Below are 21,150 nucleotides of genomic sequence, written 5' to 3'. Positions count from 1 at the left end.
AGACAGACAGACAGACAGACAGACATACACAAGCACAGACTGAGATTGATGGATGGATATTTTGACTAAGATTGATTGATTGAGATGCAGAGTGGTGGATAGATTGACTGATTGAGGTATAGATCCATATATGGATAGATAAATGTATTAGATAAGCTGGCTGAGATTGAGATATAAATAGATAGCTGGATATATAGATTGAGAGATTGATTCAAATATAAATAAATGGCTAGACAGATCAACTGATAGTGACAGAGATATAGCTAAACAGTAAAAATTTACAGTAAAAAGTAGATCAACAACAATATAAACCATACACGTGTCATTACAATATGCTCAAGTAAGTACAATGATAGACAACCGAAATACAAACAAATTAGCACTAAGGTGTGTTCTTCTGTTTCTGTTGTCAGTATGTGTAATGTTGGCAAGATTTCAGCTCATGACATTTATTGTGCACTCTCAGCCATCTTTGACAAGCGCATCATTATCGGTATGAGATGGCGCTTTTGAGTTATAATGCCTGCGAAAGCTATCCTACTTTGACTGTTCATTCGCCAATGCATTAAAGAGTTAAGGCCCTGCAAACCCTGCTGCTGATAAGCCCCTGCCATCTGTTCCTTTGATAGGCTAGTTGATTGACCTGGCTTCCACTCATGATTCTTTGCAGTTCCTCCTAGTTTCCAGTTGCGAAACGTCTAGAATATGAAACTCCTCACGAACAATACAAGCTCAGCTAAACCAAACTTAGCCTCACCTTGTCCATTGTGTGGTCGTGACTGGACTGTAGCCCAAGGCTGTGGGGCAGGGAACCCACGGGGGGCGACAAGTTCCCCAGTCGCCGATTGCAATGCATGCCGCTCGCCCCCGGAATGTTCATAGGCGCTGAACTTCCTAGTAAACCTGTACAAATAACAAGAGGGGCCCCCTTGTTTTATTGAAATGAAAGCTTCGAAAGGAACCCAGACACAAAACAAAAAGATTTGGCTAGGGATTGAACGAAAACGACGTTGCTGTGCTGTACTAACACGAGAATAGCCAACGCAGGAAAACGCTCGCCAACATTTACCATCATTTAGCAAATATCAGCAATAATTTAGCCACCGTTATACCGGTCTTACACAGGCACAGCGAATTGTGATTAGGTTTCTGCTTACCTGAACTTGTTAGTCCTTGCGTTATTGACGTGCTCACAGGGTTGGAATCATTTTCTAAATCCTTGTCTATAGAGGCCTCAACGTTGATGTCTTCCAAGCTAAGGTCATCAAGTGCTACACCTGCAATTAGAATTAAAAAGATATTTTTGCATTCTCAGGGGAAGCCAAGCAAATGAAACGATTCCACTAGTATCTCGTTAAGTAATACATAAGTAAAACACCAAGCTAAACCTTCCCTACTGTTTTCTCATTTCTATACTTTGGTTGACATTTTCAAAGTTACAGAAACAGACAAAATTGGACATTCACATCCCTATTAACATAATAGCAAGGGCGTCTTGCTAATCCATAAAGCGCTCTGCTAATACATAATGGATTACTAAGTGCTCTCTGTTACTCTGAAATAGATTAAAAAGTATCTTTCGCTAGTCAACAATGGATTAAATGGTGTCTTCTGCTAATCCGCAACCGATTAGCAAGTGTTCTCAACTCAGTTCTTTGCCTTATCAAATGTTACATAAATGAACAAACGTGAACCATTAGACAAACGAGTACAGTGAAAAGTTTAGTTAAATATACTAAATATACAATACATAACACTTGTCCATTCAGTTCAGTGCTTTTATTCTGCAGTCAATAAAACTATCTACTAAGAGTGATCTACAAGACTACTTGCGTAACCTTTTCATGATCTACTCATGCTACTTATCGCATGAAATAAGACAGTTGCCTTACTCAAAGCATGCTGAGAAATTCACATGCACCGCCCAGTGAGTAAAGATCTTTCACAAAGCTGCAGGCGCTTCAGTTTACATCTGTTTGCATCAAATTAGAACACTCAAGTGCACAGATCACACAGCACTTTTGTAACAGTTTCACATGCAACCGATTCTTTCAACAGAGGTAACACGAAATAGCGCTACAACGCTTGAAAGTAACATGACAAAACACCAAAATATAACGCTTAACGACGACAAAATGGTAAGAAGGGAACGGTTGGCGCACAGGAGCCTTCTTCACGATGAACAGCCTTAGTTCTGTGCATGTATGTATGTCGAGTATTTTTTTTTTGTCACAAGTGAAAACAAACACTCCCTTTTTGTACAGCAATGTGAGAGACATCGTTAGAGCATCACTTTCTCAATCATGTGATACTTTTCTTTTATTAAGTCTGACAACCCTTACACCTCAGTATTAAAATGCCTTGAAGACCAAGGCGGCTCCATTCTTGCCACCCAAGCCTTCGTGATAACGGAAATGCTACAGGAGATACAACCAAAGAGTGCGCAAACATTTCCGGGCAAGCCTGCCTAACGTCCCAGATGCCAGTTATACGCCATGATCACAGCCAGTTCCACGCCATGAAAACAGTCAGGCAACAAGTAAGCGTGCGAGTGTATGTGGTCAAGAATCGTCATCATCATTTATTTCTTCATTCACTCCCCGCCTAGTCACATGACCGGCGTGACTACTACTACTACTACGACTGCCCAGGGTAGACTAACAGCTCTGCTGTAAAAACATACGAGACGAACTCACCAACGACGGATTCCACAGTGTTTGTGGAATGGTAGAAGGAGGACGAGGAGGAGGCTGTCGACGTCATCGGGGGCGGTGTGAGTCCATGCACGAGCCAGACATCTTGCTTGAGACGCGCTTTCTCCAAGGGGTCCGCCATGGGCTCATTGTCAATGGCCTTGAGCTGCTTACGAATGCTGGCCTGGAAGACAAGACACGCACTGCCTGAGCACGACACGCATTTACAGCAAACATGCCGATCTGCTATAGCAACTTCGCGGCAAATAATAGACGCAGGCAGCCGGGCATCATGTCAGGACGGCAGATAAATACAGTGGAACTTCGATTATACGACTTTCAGGGGACCGCACAAAATCGTCGTATAATCCGGGCGTCGTATAATCGAAAAACCGAGAATATAGGCAGTGACGGTCATTTTTGCCCCACAACAGCGGGCACATAATGCCTAAGAAAGTCCGCGGCACAAACGTACGCTGCTCCGAGGAACGTAGATTAAATTAATTGAAAAAATGACAACCACGCATTTTATCGGAGGTGTGAACGAACCTTTATTTCTCACCTTTTAAAAAAATCTGTGATTTTCTTCTGAGAGTTTGCCCAGCCACGACGCATCAGCTTTCTTTCGATAGCTGCAACATCTGGCAGCAAGTCGCCGATCTCATCGCGTGCGCAAGCAAACCGCCGAATGTGGTCGACGTAGCACAACACGTCCGCGTAAGTCGGAACGGACACGCTAGCCTCTGCAGCGTCGTCCATCTCTTCCTCGTCGGAAGTTCCCGCAGTGTCGGGACGCACAGTTTCGATAATGTCATCCAGCGACACTTCACTGCACACTGCAACATCGTCGTCGGCACCAACATAGTCCGCGAAAGATCCAGGCAGCCGAACTCTGGTTCATCGTCAACAGGCAGTGCAGCTTCACTGGTAGAACAAGCACCACTTCTATTAAAGCCGCAGTGCCTGAAGGAGTTGGCGATAGTTTCTGGCGTGACTGCGTCCCATGCACTAGCAATGTAGTGCATTGCGTCAAGCACAGAAAGTTTCTTTCCAACTGCTTGCGTTCCATGCCCGCCAGCCGACGCTGCACCAGAAACTTCCGATATTTCTGTTTCATGCACTTGATGACGCCAGCGTCAAGTGGCTGCAGCTGGCTAGTGCAATTGGGGGGCAGAAATACAACTTTCACATTTCTCAAATGCGACATATCTGATGGATGGCATGGCGCATTGTCAAGCAGAAGAAGAATCTTTCTGTTCTTAGCCCCCATTTTGGAGTCCAGCTGCTGCAGATATGTAGAAAACATAGCAGCCGTCATCCAGGCTTTCCGGTTGAACGTGTACTGGCACGGCAGCCTTTTCAAATTCTTGAAGCATCGCGGCTTCTCAAACTTGCCGATCACGAGGGCAGGAAGCTTTTCAGAGCCGTCTTCATTAGCGCAAAGCAATACGGTAAGACGCTCTTTGCTTCGCTTACCCCCGTGACAGCTCTCTCCTTTGAATGCCAATGTCTGTTCTGGCTGCATATTATAAAATAATCCAGTTTCGTCTGCGTTGAACACGTCGGACGGTTTGTATTCCCGTATCAATTCCGGCAGCAATGCAGTCCACTTTTCTACAGTGTCGGAGCTGACTGACGCGCTCTCTCCACAGCAGCGGCTGTACACAACTCCACTGCGTTTTTTAAAGCGATCCAACCAGCCATTGGAGGCTTTAAAGTCGTCAATGCCGCAGCGCATGTCTCAGCCTTCTCCTTCAAAATTGCGCCATCCACGGCGATTCCTGAACTGCGGGCCTGACGCAACCACTCAACGAGGGCCTTCTCCATGGCAGCATATTTGCCATCTTTCGCGGCCTTCCTGTTCAGGCCGAACTTTGCCGCATTTAGTAGGATGCTGTCCTTCTTCGCGAGGATCGTTTTCAGCGACGACTCGGGAATGTTCAGGTCGCGGGCAATGCTGGCCTTTGTTGCTCCGTTCCGCTTCTCTGCCTCCTCGATTATGCGAAGCTTTTCTCCGAGCGTCAGCGGTTTTCGGTTCCGCGACATTGCGAGACGCAGCACTCGCAACCAAAAGTTCGAAAGCTTCCTCGCACACCAATGACCGAACACAGAAAATTTTGCACGTGGACACAGCAGCTGCGGCGCAGCACAACCAACCGATGAGGCAAACACGTGAAGGAATGGCTGAATGGCAGCACGGCAGTAGGCCTATTCGATTTGCAAGCTTCGACCAATCGCGAGCGGCTAAAACGCCCCAGCCCTCTGGTAGCTAGACAGCGGCGAGTTCCGGTTCCCGCGGCTGTCGCAAACATTGGCTCAACAATCGCCGTTCAACACGTCCGGTATAACGACACGAAATTAGGGTGGCTAGAATGGGGAGGTGTGCTGAGCGCAGCGCGTTTCCCTTGCCAGAGAGGGTCCCTCTGCGCGCCGATGCCGCCAGGGGCGCTGCTGCAAGGGGCGCTGCGTGGTACGGCCGCCGCCGTTGCAAATTACCGGAGGAAAGCCTAGCACTCGGAAATGCGGCGTCGTATTTTTCATCGTTCAAGTGGTGCTTATTGGTCGAGGGTCATGGATTTTGAGGTGTGAGAATAATGCCCGCATAAACCGAAGAAGACAGAAAACTGGATGTTGTTGCTTCGTTCCTGCAGCACTCCGGGTACTGGTCGTCGACAGAAAAGGCATCTTTGCTCCGAGTACTGGCGTGGAAAGAGTTATTTTAGAAGTAAGGTCGTGCGTACCGAGAGCTGAAAGGCAGCTGACAGAGAACTCAGCACAATGCGAGAAACATTTCGACGCAAGGCACGTAGAAGGGAACGACGTTGGGCTAGTTTGTATATTGCGTAGTCTGAAGTGAACGATAGCGCGTACAACGTTATATGTTGTACACTTTTATTCCTTAACTCGGGTGCATTTATTTTTAAAGGGGGTTAACCATAAGGAGGAAGAAAAGAAAGCCAAGTGGACTAAGACATGTGTTCTGTAGATAGCTTATTGCAGAGTTCAAATAAACTTGCTTCGTGCACGAATGTGTTTTCTTTTCAATTGATAAATATTTCAACCTGCCGACAAAACGTACAAATGACGTTATGACCAGCAGCTAGTGCATAGTAATGGGTACAAGTGCGAGAGAAGGCAATTTTTTAGCTATAGTTCCCACCTTTTTAGAAATCTTTTAGATTTTGACCATTATTGATTGTTTTGTGTTTGCCTTCGGGATAACAGTTTAAAAGGGCTCTGCAAGTGTGTTGAGTAAAAGAACGGAACGTAATTATAATGTAATTACCAATATTACGCATAACACGGCCATCACGGCAATAGTTATAACTACCAATCCCCATAGAAAATGGCTTCGCAGCATTATGGCTCTCTACCAGGGGCGTAGCCAAGGGGGAGGGGTTGGGGGGGTTCAGCCCTCCCCCCCCCCCAACATTTTTAAGTTCTGCATATGTAAATATACAAGCACACATAGAAACGCACGCACGAACATGGTTGACCACCCCTCCCCCCCCCCCCCCCCGAAAAAAAATTCTGGCTACCCCCTCTGTGTGCGTATGCTGTGCGATGAGCTATGATCCATGCGCTATCATTATTATTAGGTATATTATAGCCTAAAACCACCAAAAGTCGTGTCGTTTCAGAAGGTTGCATTTCAATTGAAGTATTATAACATTAAAGTTATTCACCGTTTCAATGATTCTAGTTCATTGCACAGGAGCAGGTAAATGTCTGAGCAAGAAGCAAGGAAACTTTCATGGGAAAATATTGATCTATTTAATAGCTTAGCTATGAGCTTTTTCGCAATAAAACATACTGAAAATCAAGTTTCGAGAAAAACAAGAATTAAAATTTCCAAACATGTCATTTTCAATTTGAGTGTAGTCACAAAAAAAAGGACCATAACTTTCGAACAGAACCAAATAGAAGCGTAATTTTTTGTGAACCACAATTCTGCATGTTCGTACATTTTTAGAACATCAAAAGTAAGAATTCACTTTTTTTTTAAGAAAAAAAAAAGACATACCTTAACAATGTGAATAAGCACTAAAAATGACTTGAATAAGTTGCAGTGATACATAATGACAATTGATAAAACTGCAGGACGCAAGCGCCGAAAAAAAAAAAAAAAAGCCTCGGTGCTCAAGCGTGACGCGCAGTGCTACTGGGCATGCAGCCTGCCACCGTGATAACGCAAACGAACCCTGTTTTTCAAATGAGGAGAGGAAGTCTACGCTTTATTAGCGCAATCGCTGAGGTAAAAAGACGATTAACGCTGCAAAGTGTAGCACGCAAAAAATAGCGCGAGCCATATTCACCGGACGCTAGCAAGGCTACGCTGTACGTCGTCTGCTCAACACCACGCGCCCCTGCGTACAGCGCCCCTTGCGGCATCGGTGCAACTTGGGGACCGGTTTCCGCGGCCGCTTTTCACACCTCCCCATTCTAGCCACCCTAACGAAATGTAGTGAAAGTTATCGTATACTAGAAAGCGAGCTCGAGATTATCTGCCATGTTATCTGCTCACAACGGTCACGGTCACTACAAAACCACCCAAAAGAAGAGAGAGAGAAAAAAAAAAAAAAAGCGACAACGGAAGTGCGCAGTGCAATGCGACAAAACGAATGCGCTCCGGCTGGCTCCGGCCAACGTTGGCTCTGGCTAGCTATGGCCGACCGCGTGTCGAAAAATTGAAGAGGCCCTGTGGTGGCAGCGCGGATACGAACTCGGTTCCTCGGTTTCCCGACTTTTTTCGCCCGGCCGCAGTGTGTTTGCGTGCCAGCCCGCGTCATCGTAGGTCTTTTTTTTTCTCGGACAGTCCAGCAAAGCGTCGTACGAGGCGGGGCCGGCGTAAAATTGCGTCGTACAATTGAGGTTTTTAATACATTATTTCTATGGGGGTTTTGCCGGGACCAAGCCAATTCGTCGTAAAACGCGGGTCGTCGCAGGACCGGGGGACGTATAATCGAAGTTCCACTGTATTGTCTACCCTCATTCCTCGCGAGAGCAACTGACACAAAACAACAACCGCTCTCTGTTGTCGGGAAGAACTATTAAAGATAAACCCTACACATGGGGAACAGTGGTAGTTACACACTCCCCAGGCTTTCCATCACCACGTCATGCCCAAAGAAAAAGTAGCCTGGCAACAATCTTTTGATTGGAAAATAACTTAACAGGGCAGCCAACTTTACGACTTTTACAAATGATCCACAGATAAGGACACCCTCTTCGTACCTAAAATGTAAGCAATACATCCTGTGATATTTAGATACACTTTCTCTTAATTTACATAAAATTACAGGCATCTGCAGGCTTTATGTAGGTTTTGTACGTACATTTTACGGACATTTTTTACAGTGATATAGTCAACAACAGATCACTTAATGTGTCCTGCTATTCCTTAATGAATTAGCAAGTATGATCTGCTAATCCTGACAGATTAACAAGTGTGTCCTGCTAATCTATAATGAATCAGGCAATGGAAAATGTCCAGATCAGCAAAGGAAGGACTCACCTCGCGGTCTTCTCGTTCAGAGCCCGGTGCCTTCTGGTGCAGCGGTAACGATTCGGATGAGTGGTTAGTGGAAGAACTATACGAGCGGGGCCGACCAATTGGGTTGGGCAATGGATTGCTACAATCATTGGCTTGCGCGGCGTACCAAGCTTTTTCCCCTAAAGATGCCTGAAAGAAAAAAAAAAAGAAAGACCACGGCTAAGCACCCGAACCTGTCTATTATTAGCACAGCATTTCGTCCAGCATTTCTTTTTTCTTTTTCTTTGAAGAAAGCTTCTTTTATTCATCATTTATGTGATCAGAGCATATATAGACTTAAAATCAACATGAAGTCAACGAAACATTCCCTTGATAAAATGCCTTCATTAAGCATCTGCAGACCAGGGTGAAGCTACAGTAAAACAAAGCTGCCTCTTAACAGGAGAGTATTGAGCCGTTTTTGTAGGTGCTTCAACCAAGTCAATTTAATATACTAACTTATTATTAGTACATTAACCATACTACTATTGTGTTAACATATTTATTCTCATCTAGGCCAGCCTCAATACTAGTATAATCCCTGAAATTTTGAGGGTCTAAAATAAATATATTCCTGAAATGTAACCCGACCAAACCAACTAAAAAAGTCCAACCGTAATAAGAGCATGCAACGTCATGTGATCCCCCACACTTTCAGAATACTTTCAAAACGCATTATCAGATTGGCCGGAATTTCATCCCACGCCACCACAACCCAGTTGCCTTCTTGACTAATTAAATAATGTGGATGCATCAAAAGTAGAAAGCTGTCTAAACGTGCCTTGAATGTTTTCAATCTCGTTCTTTATTATCGCCATTGTTGTGAACACTGCTGTGTCGCTTCGCATGCTGATAAAATCAGCAAAGATTTTCACCATCCCACGGCATAAACGTACCAGCGGTTGGCGGTTCATGGCAGTCGCGGCACACCTGCAGTTTCAAATCTAAGTGGACCCCCAGCTTTTCTTTAAACGACTTTCTTTAGAGCATGAAACAGTAATTAAAAAAATTAAAGTTCATTGCAGCAATACCGGCAAACAATGCATTTTTTTTATTGTTATTCGCAAGGCTGCGGTTAAGGCATAACATAGTTTACTACACAGGACAAATGGCATGTCAAACATAAACAAACAAGTTTGCTCTGTGTATAAAAGTACAGCAAGGATCGGTGAAACGGCCCGTAGATCATCAAAACGTCAATTAATAAAAGGTCTTAAGAATGTAACTCTTAAAAGTCAAAAGCGTGCCAAAATAGGTAAGACGAAACGTCACCATTTTCATTACGTTACCAATTACGTAAGCAAGGCTTAGCTTCCCTACCAAGTACTGCTCCACGTTACTCCCATTTAGGAAATTGACTTGGAGACGCACTCTCACGAGGTTTGCCACCGAGAACGCATGCTACAAGGAAGGAGCAAAAAAACAAAAAAAGAAGTCGATTACTTTTACAGGTTAGGTTCTCAGCTCGGCAGGCATGTGTGGGTTAATGGCAAAAGACGGCCGCAAGACAAGTGGGAGTTTGCTTACCGCGTGTTGCTGCTGCTGCTCAGCCATGTGATCATGAGAGCTGACATGTGAGAAAGGGTTGTCATTCTTGCAGGCTGGGGAACCGGAGCTTCCCTGCAAAACAGCCAAGCGCAAAAGGACTTCGCAAGGACTGCATTTTGGACTTGTTCATACGTACTGCAGTACAATGAACTTTCGATAATTCAAACTCGGATACTTCATACTCTCAGTTAGTCTTTAAAAAATTCGAATTTTTTGTCGCCCTGCTGCGATTTCAACATACTTAATTGAAACTGTGCCATTAAGTTCGTTCTGTTAATGAATACTATCCGGTCAATTTTACCGGAAATATTAGCCACCTTTGAACTTTTTTATTTTTAATTTTTTTTAGTTTGTTCTGTTAATGAATACTATCCGGTCAATTTTACCGGAAATATTAGCCACCTTTGAACTTTTTTTAATTTTATTTCGTATCCATACAAGGTAAGGAGGACAAGGGCACGGGCAAAAGCCACAAATCAGCTTGACTAGGCCCGAGTCCATTATTGGCAATGCGCAGCACAACATGCATATAGCTAACACTTTCTAGTTGACGTTCGTGCTCACATATCTTTTATACAGTCGATTTCGGTTATATCGAACTCGGATATATCGAATTATTGGCTATATCGAACAGTTGAGAAATCCCCTTGAATTTCCCATGCAAAAGTATGGGGTTGGTGTGCACGTATATCGAACTCCCGCACAGCGAAACATCCGCTATATCGAACGCTGCCCCGCGCCGAAGCCCAGAAAGTGCATTTTTCCTAACAACTATTGATCATTTTTCGGCCGCGTTCTTATAAATTCCAATCCCTCGTCGCGCGCAGGTGAAGAAATTGCGTTGCTCTAGTTCGTTGCACAGCGCTTGTCAGTTCACCGGTATATTTGACGCGCGGTCCGCAGGTTTTAACGCATTGGCTAGTGTTTTTCAAAGAGGCTGGTTGGCGACAGCACCAAAATGAGAATTCGAAGTGATTTGGCAGCCTTGTTGTAATGTTTGCATTCTCTTCCTTGTCTGTTCGCGCACGATGGCCCGCAATGCATGGCCTTCGAGATCCGCAACACAGTGACGTATTTTTTAGTTTTCGGTTTTAAAACGCAGTATTTTCGGTTTTAAAACGCAGATCTCAGAGGCTACGCTTTCTTTTCGCATTTCTCGCCAAAGTAGTGGCTGCCTTCTGCAAAGCCACAAGTGCCATCGGTATCGCCAACATGTCAACGGTGGAGGAATGTTTCTTCGTGCAGCGTTGTCTCTTGCGGAATGTGTACCGTATTTACTCGAATGTAACGCAATTTTTTTCAAGATCTTTCTGAAGTGATTTGGGGGTCCGTGTTATAATCGAAGCACCTCAAATCGTGCCTTGGCGGTGCCGCCTCACTGGTTCCTTAAAATGGCTACGACAAACCTAGCGATCTTTCAACCTTGTGCTGGCAACATATGCACGCTGGCAACATCAAATCCAATCCAATCCAATCTTATTGTTCGCGACGTGTTTTGTGGGCGGTTCATTTCCTTTGTGCTTCCGCGACTTCGGCTCAAGCAAATGGCAGCGCGACGAGTTCAGTACGATGCCCGCTTTAAGAGAAGTGCAATACTGATGGCTGAGGAAATCGGAACTCAGCCGCGGCTCGCCGGCTAGATGTGGCAGAATCTACTATCCGTGGGTGGAGGCTCCAGTGTGAAGCGCTCTTCAAGAGTGAGCCCGGCCGAAAAGGCTTCCGTGGACCTCGTTGTGGCCGTCACACAGAACTCGAAAAAAAAGTGGCAGAGTTTGTGATTGAGGAACGAAATCGCCTATTGCAGGTCAACGTTGAGCTGATTCAGTGGGAAGCCCGAGACGTAGCTCGAGAGATGGGGATCCCGCGAGAGAACTTTAAGGCTTCACGTGGCACAAAAGTTCATGCGAAGAGATGGATTTTCCCTCCGGCGAACAACGTCGATAAGGCAGAAGCTACCAGCAGATTGCGAAGCGAAGCTAATGGAGTTTCAGCGCTATGTGCTCGACCTGCACCGCACGTCACAAATGCCGTTGGGGCATTTTGGCAACGCGCACCAGACTCCCGTTTTCTTGGACATGCCTATGTCAAGCACTGTCAGCGAAACAGGTGCCCCCCAAGTTCGCATAAGGACAACAGGCAACGAGAAGACGCGGCTAACTGTGATGCTAGCCTGTATATCGAACTATATGGATGGCACGGAGGATGACCTCATCTGGGAAGAAGAAAGTGACAAAGAGGGCTCGACCACCGGCGATGATGGCGATGAAAGCGACAAATGAACAAAACTCACTTTATATTTAGAAACTGGGATGTCTTGCCACTACCATGTGCAGCAAATAAAGGTACTTTTTTCCCCCCGCTTTACTCGCGTTACATTCATGTTCTATTTTTTTTTTTTTCGGAACTGAAAAGTCACCCCTTGTGTTACAATCGTGGTCGCGTTACATTCGAGTAAATATGGTACTTCACGCTTCGTTCTTGATAAATCGTCATTCGGGAGTCGAACTAAACATTGTCCCGCTTGTAGCAATAAAAATGATGACCGGTGCTTGGAACGACGTCAAGTAAAGCACCGTCGTGCACTGTTTCCTTACGGGCCTTGGTGCCAGGTGACGACTTTGGGCGCGTCATGACCGCCGACTACGGCGTACGGTGAGTCAGTGAATTTTGCGACTTATTAGTGTTTCCGGGGTCATATCGGACGGGAGCACAGCGAGTGCCTTCATCGGTGCAGATAACGACGTAGCTGTTTCTGACTGCATCGTTGCCGAGATCAGGGCTGACGTTGTCGGTGCTGCGGAAATGGACCCGTGCGGTTTGAAGATGCCAGCCGCCGCTGCCACCGCAAAACCCTTTACCGCGCTACAGACCTTGCATCAGCGTTCAGCGTCGATCACCGCTGTTGTGGTGGAAGGTGCTGAATTTAGTTACAGTCGACGACCGATTTTTCGGACCCTCAAGGGACCGCGAAAATGTCCGAAAAATCGGGCAGTCCGAAAAAGCAAATGTGCCCCCAAAATGCTCACTTTATTGCTACTATTGAGCCGGAGGGCGGAAAAAGTGATTGATCTTCTTCTGGACCATGTTTCGCTTCCGTGCGAGCACGTCCGCCCGCATTTCGGCTAGAGTTGTCGTGTCGCTGTAAGCTGACGAAAGAGTTGCGAGCGCTTGCATCAGCTCAGCTTGCGTCGGCTGTGTTGTTGCAGGTAAGCGTCGTCGCGCTCTCGGACTCCGCAAGCAATTGGCGAATGATTTCCTCAATCGTGAGGCCAGCGCAAAGTTCCAACTGCTGTCCACACAACGCAAACTGGAAAACGAGAATGATGGAATCCGACGCCCGCAGTGCGAAGGTCGCGATAAGCTGCTCGCTTTCCGACACCTGGTCGACGACACTGTCCTCGTCCAAGGCGGCCGACTCGCAATTCAACACAAATCCCGCATGGCGGAAAACAGTTGCGCAGCGTTGTCGATGTCATCGACTTCCACGCATCGGCGAGCATGCTAAGTGCCCCAAGCAAATCAAACGAGTACGCTTTTCCGCTGTCGAGGCACACCACCGCACGCGAGAAAGCAAGCGTGACCGATAGTTCACTTTGAGAGTGCGTAGACCCCCTGGTCCATCGGTTGTAGGACACTTGTGTGTTCGGTGGCAAGAACTCGACGCGCACAGCCTCAAGTTGTTTATGTGCCCGTGCGCAGCGCAGTTGTCGACAAAAACACAATCTGCGGCCTTCTAGATCAAATTTGCGATCTAGTCATCTCACATAACTTCAAAAATCTCTGCGTTACCCAGGCCTTTTTGTTGGCCTCGTACGAAACAGGCAGGGACTTTACACCTTTAAAGCACCTCGGAGCTTTCGACTTGCCGATGACGAGCATCGGCAGTTTTCTGTGCCCGACATATTGCTACCGATCAGTACAGTAACTCGCTCCTTACTGTGTTTGCCACCATGACAAGGGTCGCCAGCAAAGGCAAGAGTCTTTTTGGCATCAGCTTGAAAAAAGTCCGGTCTCGTCACAGTTGAAAGTATCGTCTGGCGAGTACTGCTGTAAAAGGGACTGCAGCTTTCAGAGCGGTAGTTGCAACGACGCTGAGGTCAACAGCTGCACTTTCACCGCACAGCTTTTTCAACTTGTGGTAGCCTCGATGCTCACCGGAGCGAAGACTACCGCGGGTTCAGGCTTAGCGAGCCACAGGGCCGCGTCTACGTCGCCTGCTTACGTTTAGCGCACCGCTCCGCACGCGCTCAGCTAGCAAGGCGTTGAGCGCCGCGCAGCATAAACACAGTGTTCGAGCTAAATACACACACAAACACTTTATTTGCCTTCTGCGGCACCCCAACACCCACACAGTACACGTCCGCTCCCGGGCACGGGGAAGCAAAGGGCTTCCCACGCGGACGATACACCAACTGGGGTTCCGCGAAGCACGTCGCAGCTCGCAATGGCGAACGTTGACACGCCGCTCGGGAAAAAGGTCCCTCGCGGCTATGCTGCGCACTCTCGCGATGACCACTGGGCTGGTCGCGAGGGTTAGGGCAATCTCCGTACGTGTGGGCCTCCGGCAAGTGCGACTCGGCGTGGTACGACCGCGCGCGAGCACTAGGCACCGCTTTGGCTTCACGTACGAAACGGAGCTAACACTGAGGTAAACACGCCTGCAAGGATGCCGAGGCACCCAGGCAGGCTACAGTCCAGCGATTCCCAAAGGGGACGTTGGACCAGAAGGAAAATACGTGCTTACCCAGCGGCATCCGAGGAGAGAGAGAGAGTTCGTCCCGCCGGCATGCCGCGCGTCAGTCGCCGAATTTCGCGGCTCTCAGACCGCGCGCAGCGCCACCACGAGTGTCGGCGCGTAGCGCAAGATGGCGCCACTTGCCCTCGCAGGGAGAACGGGAGAGGGAAGGATTCCAAATGCCGCGCAGTGGCTTCGGGCGCGCCTCGGATCCCCACAAACTGAGGTCAGAGTGCTTCTTGAAATTCCTTAGCCAGCCGTCACTGACCTAAATCCCTCAATGTTCATTTGAAGCGCCATAATCTCAGCTTTCTGTTTGAGGAGGCCCCGGAGACGGGCACCTTGCTGGCCACTGTCGACTTCAGCCATACGAGTAGGGCCTCCTCGAGCTTAGGGTAGGTACCTTGGCTGACATTTTTTTGACGAGATCCAGTGGACTTTTCCGCCCCTCCAAAATCTTCTGCTTGTTCTTGATGTAGTCCGAAAGAGTCTGTTTGGAAATATGGAACTCTTTCGCAACGTTGCGCGCGATCGGCCACTTTCAACAAGCTTGACGATGCAGCTTTTTTTCGCCATCGACATGGTGACATACTTGCCGCGCTTCATCGGAGCTCTCGAGGCCGACGACACATCGACGATCCTTATCCATTATGAATCACGCAGTTAGCTAGGCAACACACGCAGAGGCGGAACATGGCACACGCACAGGCGAAAAGTCAGTCGATGCGTTCCTGTCAATCCAACGGTCACAGCAGAGAAGAAAGAAACATTTTCGGCAGCGACGCTGATGCGGAAATAGCCTCGATCCAGCAGTTCGAGGTAGCCACCCTAGCGGAGCTAGCGGCCGCGCGCACGGCCAGCACCGGTTCGAGGCTACTGGAGAAAAAAAAATAAACAAACAAGATGGCGACGGCGCGAAAAAAATGCTGGCAGTCGGCTCGACTGACGCTTGGAAAGTCCGAAATATCGAACAGCCCGTCCTTAAGTGTCCGAAATTCGAGCTGCGAAATACATTGAACTTATAGGGTATGTCTGGTGCCGGGTAAATGTCCGAATTATCAAGCATGTCCGAAAAATTGGGCGTCCGAAAAATCGGTCGTCGACTGTATTTGGAAAGCGTCAATGATATTGACGATGACTTCATGATTTCACGATGCGCAAGAAGCAAGACAAGTTGACGGACTTTTTTCATGCGAAATAAAGTGCGCTATCTTGCAAAAGAAGTTCTCGCCTTGTTCTTTAGCATATGTGAGCGAATCGTCATGTTCGCGCTTTTTGCGATTTCAGAAAACTGTGTCGAGGCCTGCAGTGCTTTAATTAAAGCCTTAAATACGCATATTTCGTATTATCGATATATCGAACTATTTCGCGGTCCCCTTCGAGTTCGACATATCCGGGATCATCTGTAGCAGCCAAAAATAAAGCCAATCACCTGCCTGCACTTATCAAAGTACTTAAAACCACGAGCAGGAAAAAAAAGGAAACAAAGATAGAACACTGAGATGGCAGCAATGCACGCAATGATCGGCCATCCCTGCATTTCTCGAAATGCTACACTGAGTCATACTGAGTCTAATAATTCACACTGCTCATAATTCAACCACAATTCCAGGTCCGCTCGAGCTTGAATTATCGATAGTCTGCTGTAGGAATAGAGAGTTTTTAGACTAACAGGTATTTTAGCATAAGCAATAGGATTTTGTGTTATACCGGATTAGCAAACGACGTTCGCAACATCTTGTTGAGTTTCATCTAACCACAATTACAGACCTGTTGTTCTGTGTAAAATAAGCATTCTTGACTTGGAGTCAACCACAATAGAATGGGACCCCGAGCAGCCCTCACCTGGTGATTCGCCGAAGACGAGGAGGAGGGCAGGGCGCTGGACAAGATGGCCGCCAGGTTGGTGGAGTAGTCCGGCCCGAGGTCCCGCACGGCCGAGATCTCCTTCTCGACGTGCGCGAACGCGCAGAACGGTCCCCGGGGGCAGTAGTTGGCCTGCTGCATGTCGTTGCACTTGGTGGACTTGTAGATCTCCGGGTGGAACTGCTGCTCGGTGCGCGTGTGGCAGTAGGAGCAGCTGTCGCCGTTCTCACAGTTGGCCGGGTCCCCCCACTCGTCCCCCTGCTTCACATTGGGGCACGGCGTCGACCTACGAGAGAAAAGAGAGTCTCGATAAAAGGCCACGATGGTTACAGAGGCGCTACCACTCCTTTCAACATCATACACAGCGTTTAGTTTATCACTTTCGTTAGCTCGAATTTCATTTGATTCGCTACTTGACAGGCACCCACGTGAGATTCGAATTACAATGATACTGAACAAAAGTAGGAAAAAATGACGAAAACATCAAAATTCTATTCAGAAGACGTGACTGTTCTCATAAACAGTTTATTTCACATATTTTTGAACAGTTGGATGTATTCTTGGAGGATTGTCAGCGTGCGGCGGCAGCACGTTTTCCTGTCCTATTACATCCCTTTCTCCATGTCTCCTTTGCATCCTAATCTCCCCCTTCCACAACGGCACTAAGACGTCCCCCACTCTTCCAGGGCTTTACCCTAATGGTGCATTCAGACAACGGACCGAATCCGGATTTGTCGTGGACGTGGACGGCTAATCCGCGGATAATCCGCCTGCAGGCGCATCCACACGACGGACGGTGTCCTAGGAGAGAACAGCTGAATTACTCTCGACCGCAGACTCTGCGCTCACCTGCGCCCGCTGGAAGCAGACCGGTTTGAGAGTATTCAACAACATGGAAGCCGACAGAACGCAAAGCTCGCCGAGCTATAGCAGAGCTTTGTCGAGTATTGCCGAGGACTGTAATTTGTTCCGGTGAAATCGGTGTTGTTGGCGGAATGGCTGAATGAAAAGAAGAATCTTCTTTACAGAGAGCCTGCTGGAGACTGACCTCACTGCTCTCACGCGTGGGGCCCCGTACACGAAGGGAGGGTACTGTTATATCGTGCATAATGATTAGGACAGCATTAGCGAAGACATCACTGTTTATTCTATCTTCTTCCTTCTCCCTGAGGCGGCCGCCAAGCGCGTGCCATCTCACAGCGCCGTCGTCGGTAGCGACGCCTTATATAACATATCCCCTTTTGCAAAAAAAAAAAAAAAGACACAGTTCTCCTTTACTGTCTAACATAGTCCTTCAACTTCTTCGGAGTCTTCTTCTTACGTGCGCTTCTTCTTACGCACGCATCACATCCTGACAGGTTAGGGGAAACTTGCGTGCTCTCTGCCGCATATGCTCCAGGGTCTGCATTTTCACGGCTATCCACTCCTGATGTGTCAGGTTGTGATGCACTAGATGACTGATTAGATGTCGGTGACCAGTTCATGACAGCAGAGGTGCCGGATTTCATTTGTTGACAGCTCCATGGTGAACAGCGGCTAACTTCGATGCGTTCCACACTCGCCCATCTTCCAACAGATACGAGGCTGGTCCACGTTTTTCAATTATCTTCTTGGGCGCGGAGAATTGTGGAGACAGCTTGCCATGAACTGTGGATAACTTAACCCGTACGTAATCACCAACGACGAAGCTGGGTACCTTGGCTCCACGTTTTTCATCGGTGTAGCTCTTCGACATCCTTTGCTTGTTTCTTACGCGCTCTCGCAACTGCTCAATCGCCCTTGACGGGTCCGCGCTGAAGCATTTGTCAGGCAATCCCACGATGTCGAGTCTTGTGCGAGGTTGGCGTCCATGAAGAAGAACAGCGGGTGCCACACCAGTAGTCGCGTGAGGCGTACAGCGATATACTTGCAGGTAATCAAGCATGGCTGTTCTTATATCACGGCGTTCAAACAGGGCTAGTTGAATATATGACTTCAGCACCCTATTAAACCTTTCCACCAAGCCGTTAGCTTGCGGGTAATACACAGAAGAGTTGTAATGCGTTATTCCGCGTTCTGTGAGAAATTCTTCAAAGCTTGCTGAAGAAAACTGTGGTCCATGATCGGATACGAGACCACGTGGGTATCCTTCTCGTGCAAAAAGTTCAAGTAAAAACTTCTTTACTGTAGAAGTGGTCGCATCTCGTACGAAAGCCACTTCGGGCCACTTGCTGTGATAGTCAATAACAGTAATGGCAAATCGGCAGTCGGCTGAAGCTTGCGTGAAAGGTCCCACGATGTCGATAGCAATCTTTTCCCAGGCTCTGTCGGAAGAGGAACGGGTTGCATCGGCGCTGCAGAGGTACGTGCAGACTTGTCACAAGACTGGCAAATCACACACGTGCGCACAAGTTCTTCAATGTGGCTATCCATGCATGGCCACCAATAGGACTCTCTCAGGCGCGCTTTGGTACGACTAATGCCTGGGTGTGACTCGTGGGCCAGATCCATAAGACGCCGTGTCACAGTCGCAGGCACGACAATCCTGTCACCCCGGCACAGTATATCACTGACGACAGAGAGTTCAGCTCTCACGTAAAAGTAAGGCAGCAACTCTTTTGACAATGCTTTCTTGTCAGGCCAAGAAGTAGTCGTGAAGTGCTTAACTTCACAAATAACCTGATCATTGGCACTTGCTTCTTGAAGTTCTTGCATGGTAACTACTGGAGACAAAAGACATATAAATTCTTCTTCGGATGTATCGCGGATTGAACTCTGTACGGGTAACCTGGAGAGCGCGTCGGCCACGACGTTTTCGCTGCCCTTCCTGTATCAACGGTATAGTTGTAGCAGAGCAACCGTGAGGACCAGCGCGCAATCCTTAATGGTCGGTGACCAGTGCCTTTCGTCGAAAGGAGCGAACCAAAGCCGCGTGATCTGTTCGTAGATGAAGGTCGTCCCCACAAGTAAACGTGCCAGTGTTCGCAAGCCCAGACGCAGGCAAGGGCCTCACGTTCGACGACTGAGTATTTCCGTTCATGCGGTTGAAGTGTGCGTGAGGCAAATGCGACAGTTGCAGCGAGGTTCCGTTATCCTGCTGAAGTACAGCACCTGTCATATCCGGAGGCATCAGTTGTAACGTACACAGGTAAGTGAGGATCAAAAACATGAAGAACTTCGCAAGATGTAAGCAGAGATTTCAGCCGCTCCAAACTGCTGTTTGCTGCCGCGCTCCAAACGAAAGGCGCATTTCCCGAAGCAAGGCACGCATTGGCTCGACAACATCAGAAAAATGAGGGATGAATTGGAGGTAGAAGCCTGCAAGTCCAGCAGCGAGCGAAGTTCGTTTATGGTTGTAGGTGATGGTGCTTGGTTATCGCCTCAATGGATGACATCAACGGAAATAATCCTCTGGCGGTGACAACGTGGCCTAGGAAAGTCAACTCTGCTACGTCAAAAACACATTTGTGGTTGAGCCTGAGGCCAGCATCAGAAAGACGTTTCAAAACAGCGCGCAAATTGCCCAAATGATCCTCTCGGGAGTGCCCATACACGATGATGTCATCAATGTGAATAGGACACATTTGCCCTTTCAGGATCATATGCATCATTTCTGAAACGCTGAGGGCGCCGATGCCAGTCCGAAGCAAACCCTCTTGAAGCGAAATAGTCCGTCATGCGTTATGAACGTGGTAAGGTCACGGCTCTCTGGACTGAGCGGTAACTGGTGGTATGCAGAAGCTAAATCTAGCTTCGAGAAGCGCTGCCCCAGCCAAGCTGTTCAGGAGTTCCTCAGTTTGCGGCAAAGGAAAACTGTCGACTACTACAGCTTTGTTTGGCTCCCGTAGGTCAACGCACATGCGAATCGAGCCATCTTTTTCTGGCTACGACAATAGGTGAGACCCACTCTGAAGAGTCGACGCGCTCAATGATGCCCTGAGCTTCTAATTTCTGAACTTCGGCCGAGACTTGCTCGCGAATGACGAGTGGTAGGCGTATCAACTTGCTGGCCACCGGTGGACAGACGCGCGAACTTTGACCTTGTGAGTAAAACCTTCACAGTTCCAAGCTCTTTTGCAAATGGTGCTCAAACTCGGACCGTAATTCCGGAGGTAGCACAGGAGTTTCTTGCGTCATTAGAAGACCTGAGAGGCGACCCGTGAATCTTCATATCCAGAGCCCGATGCCATCAAGTCCAAGAATGGTTGTTCCTCAGGCACAACGTAAAGTAGGACAGAAGTGCATCGGCCATGGAATGAGGCCGTAGCAATGAAACATCCTTGTATAGGAATTGCTGACTTAGAATAATCGAGGAGCTGGACGGACGTAGACGTCAGTGGATACGCTTTGGAAAAGTGGCGTTGGTAAAGTTCTTCGGCCAAGATCGAAACCGATGATCCTGTGTCGATCAAGAATGACACAGAAATTCCTTCAATTTCCAACGCTGCGTAAATTCCCTTTTTACGGCTCCAGATTTGACAGACACTTAGGTGGTCGTCTGGGTCAGCTGTGTCGTTATCTTCGGCGACATGCTGAACATGTTTCTCACACTTTCGTAGCGACTTGCACACCTTTTCAAAATGGCCCATTTTCTCACACTTTCGACACTTATGTGCCTTGGCCTTGCACTGCGAGCTATTTGCAAGGGGGCCGTAGAACCACAACGGTAGCATTCCTGCTCTTTCTGAGATCTGCGACACTGACTTTGCATGTCATAGCAAGTACACGTGCTACAATGCCTTTCTCTCTGATATGAAAATAGCATCTTTTACACGATGAACTTGTGATTCATCTTG

At 47.7% G+C, this 21,150-nt stretch overlaps 1 protein-coding gene across 2 annotated transcripts in view; it reads right to left on the bottom strand.

The window, feature by feature from the left end:
• The window catches only part of LOC119376417 (RING finger protein unkempt homolog), a 46,865-nt gene that overhangs the window by 11,927 nt on the left and 13,788 nt on the right, over window positions 1–21,150 (bottom strand). Inside the window, exons 5-10 of one of the 2 annotated variants that reach the window (XM_037646247.2) lie at window positions 16,355–16,661; window positions 9,754–9,846; window positions 8,209–8,376; window positions 2,697–2,877; window positions 1,158–1,277; window positions 758–903 (exon numbers count right to left, since the gene is read on the bottom strand). In XM_037646247.2, the coding sequence (XP_037502175.1) occupies window positions 758–903; window positions 1,158–1,277; window positions 2,697–2,877; window positions 8,209–8,376; window positions 9,754–9,846; window positions 16,355–16,661 (1,015 nt within the window). The remainder of the gene's footprint in view (window positions 1–757; window positions 904–1,157; window positions 1,278–2,696; window positions 2,878–8,208; window positions 8,377–9,753; window positions 9,847–16,354; window positions 16,662–21,150) is intronic. The other variant, XM_049411410.1, reaches the window with a different exon arrangement.

This window comes from Rhipicephalus sanguineus, unplaced genomic scaffold, assembly GCF_013339695.2.
Source record: "Rhipicephalus sanguineus isolate Rsan-2018 unplaced genomic scaffold, BIME_Rsan_1.4 Seq1190, whole genome shotgun sequence".
Taxonomy (NCBI): Eukaryota; Metazoa; Arthropoda; class Arachnida; order Ixodida; family Ixodidae; genus Rhipicephalus; species Rhipicephalus sanguineus.
Note: the sequence above shows the minus strand (reverse complement) of the source record. Positions and strands in the feature narration are given on the sequence as shown.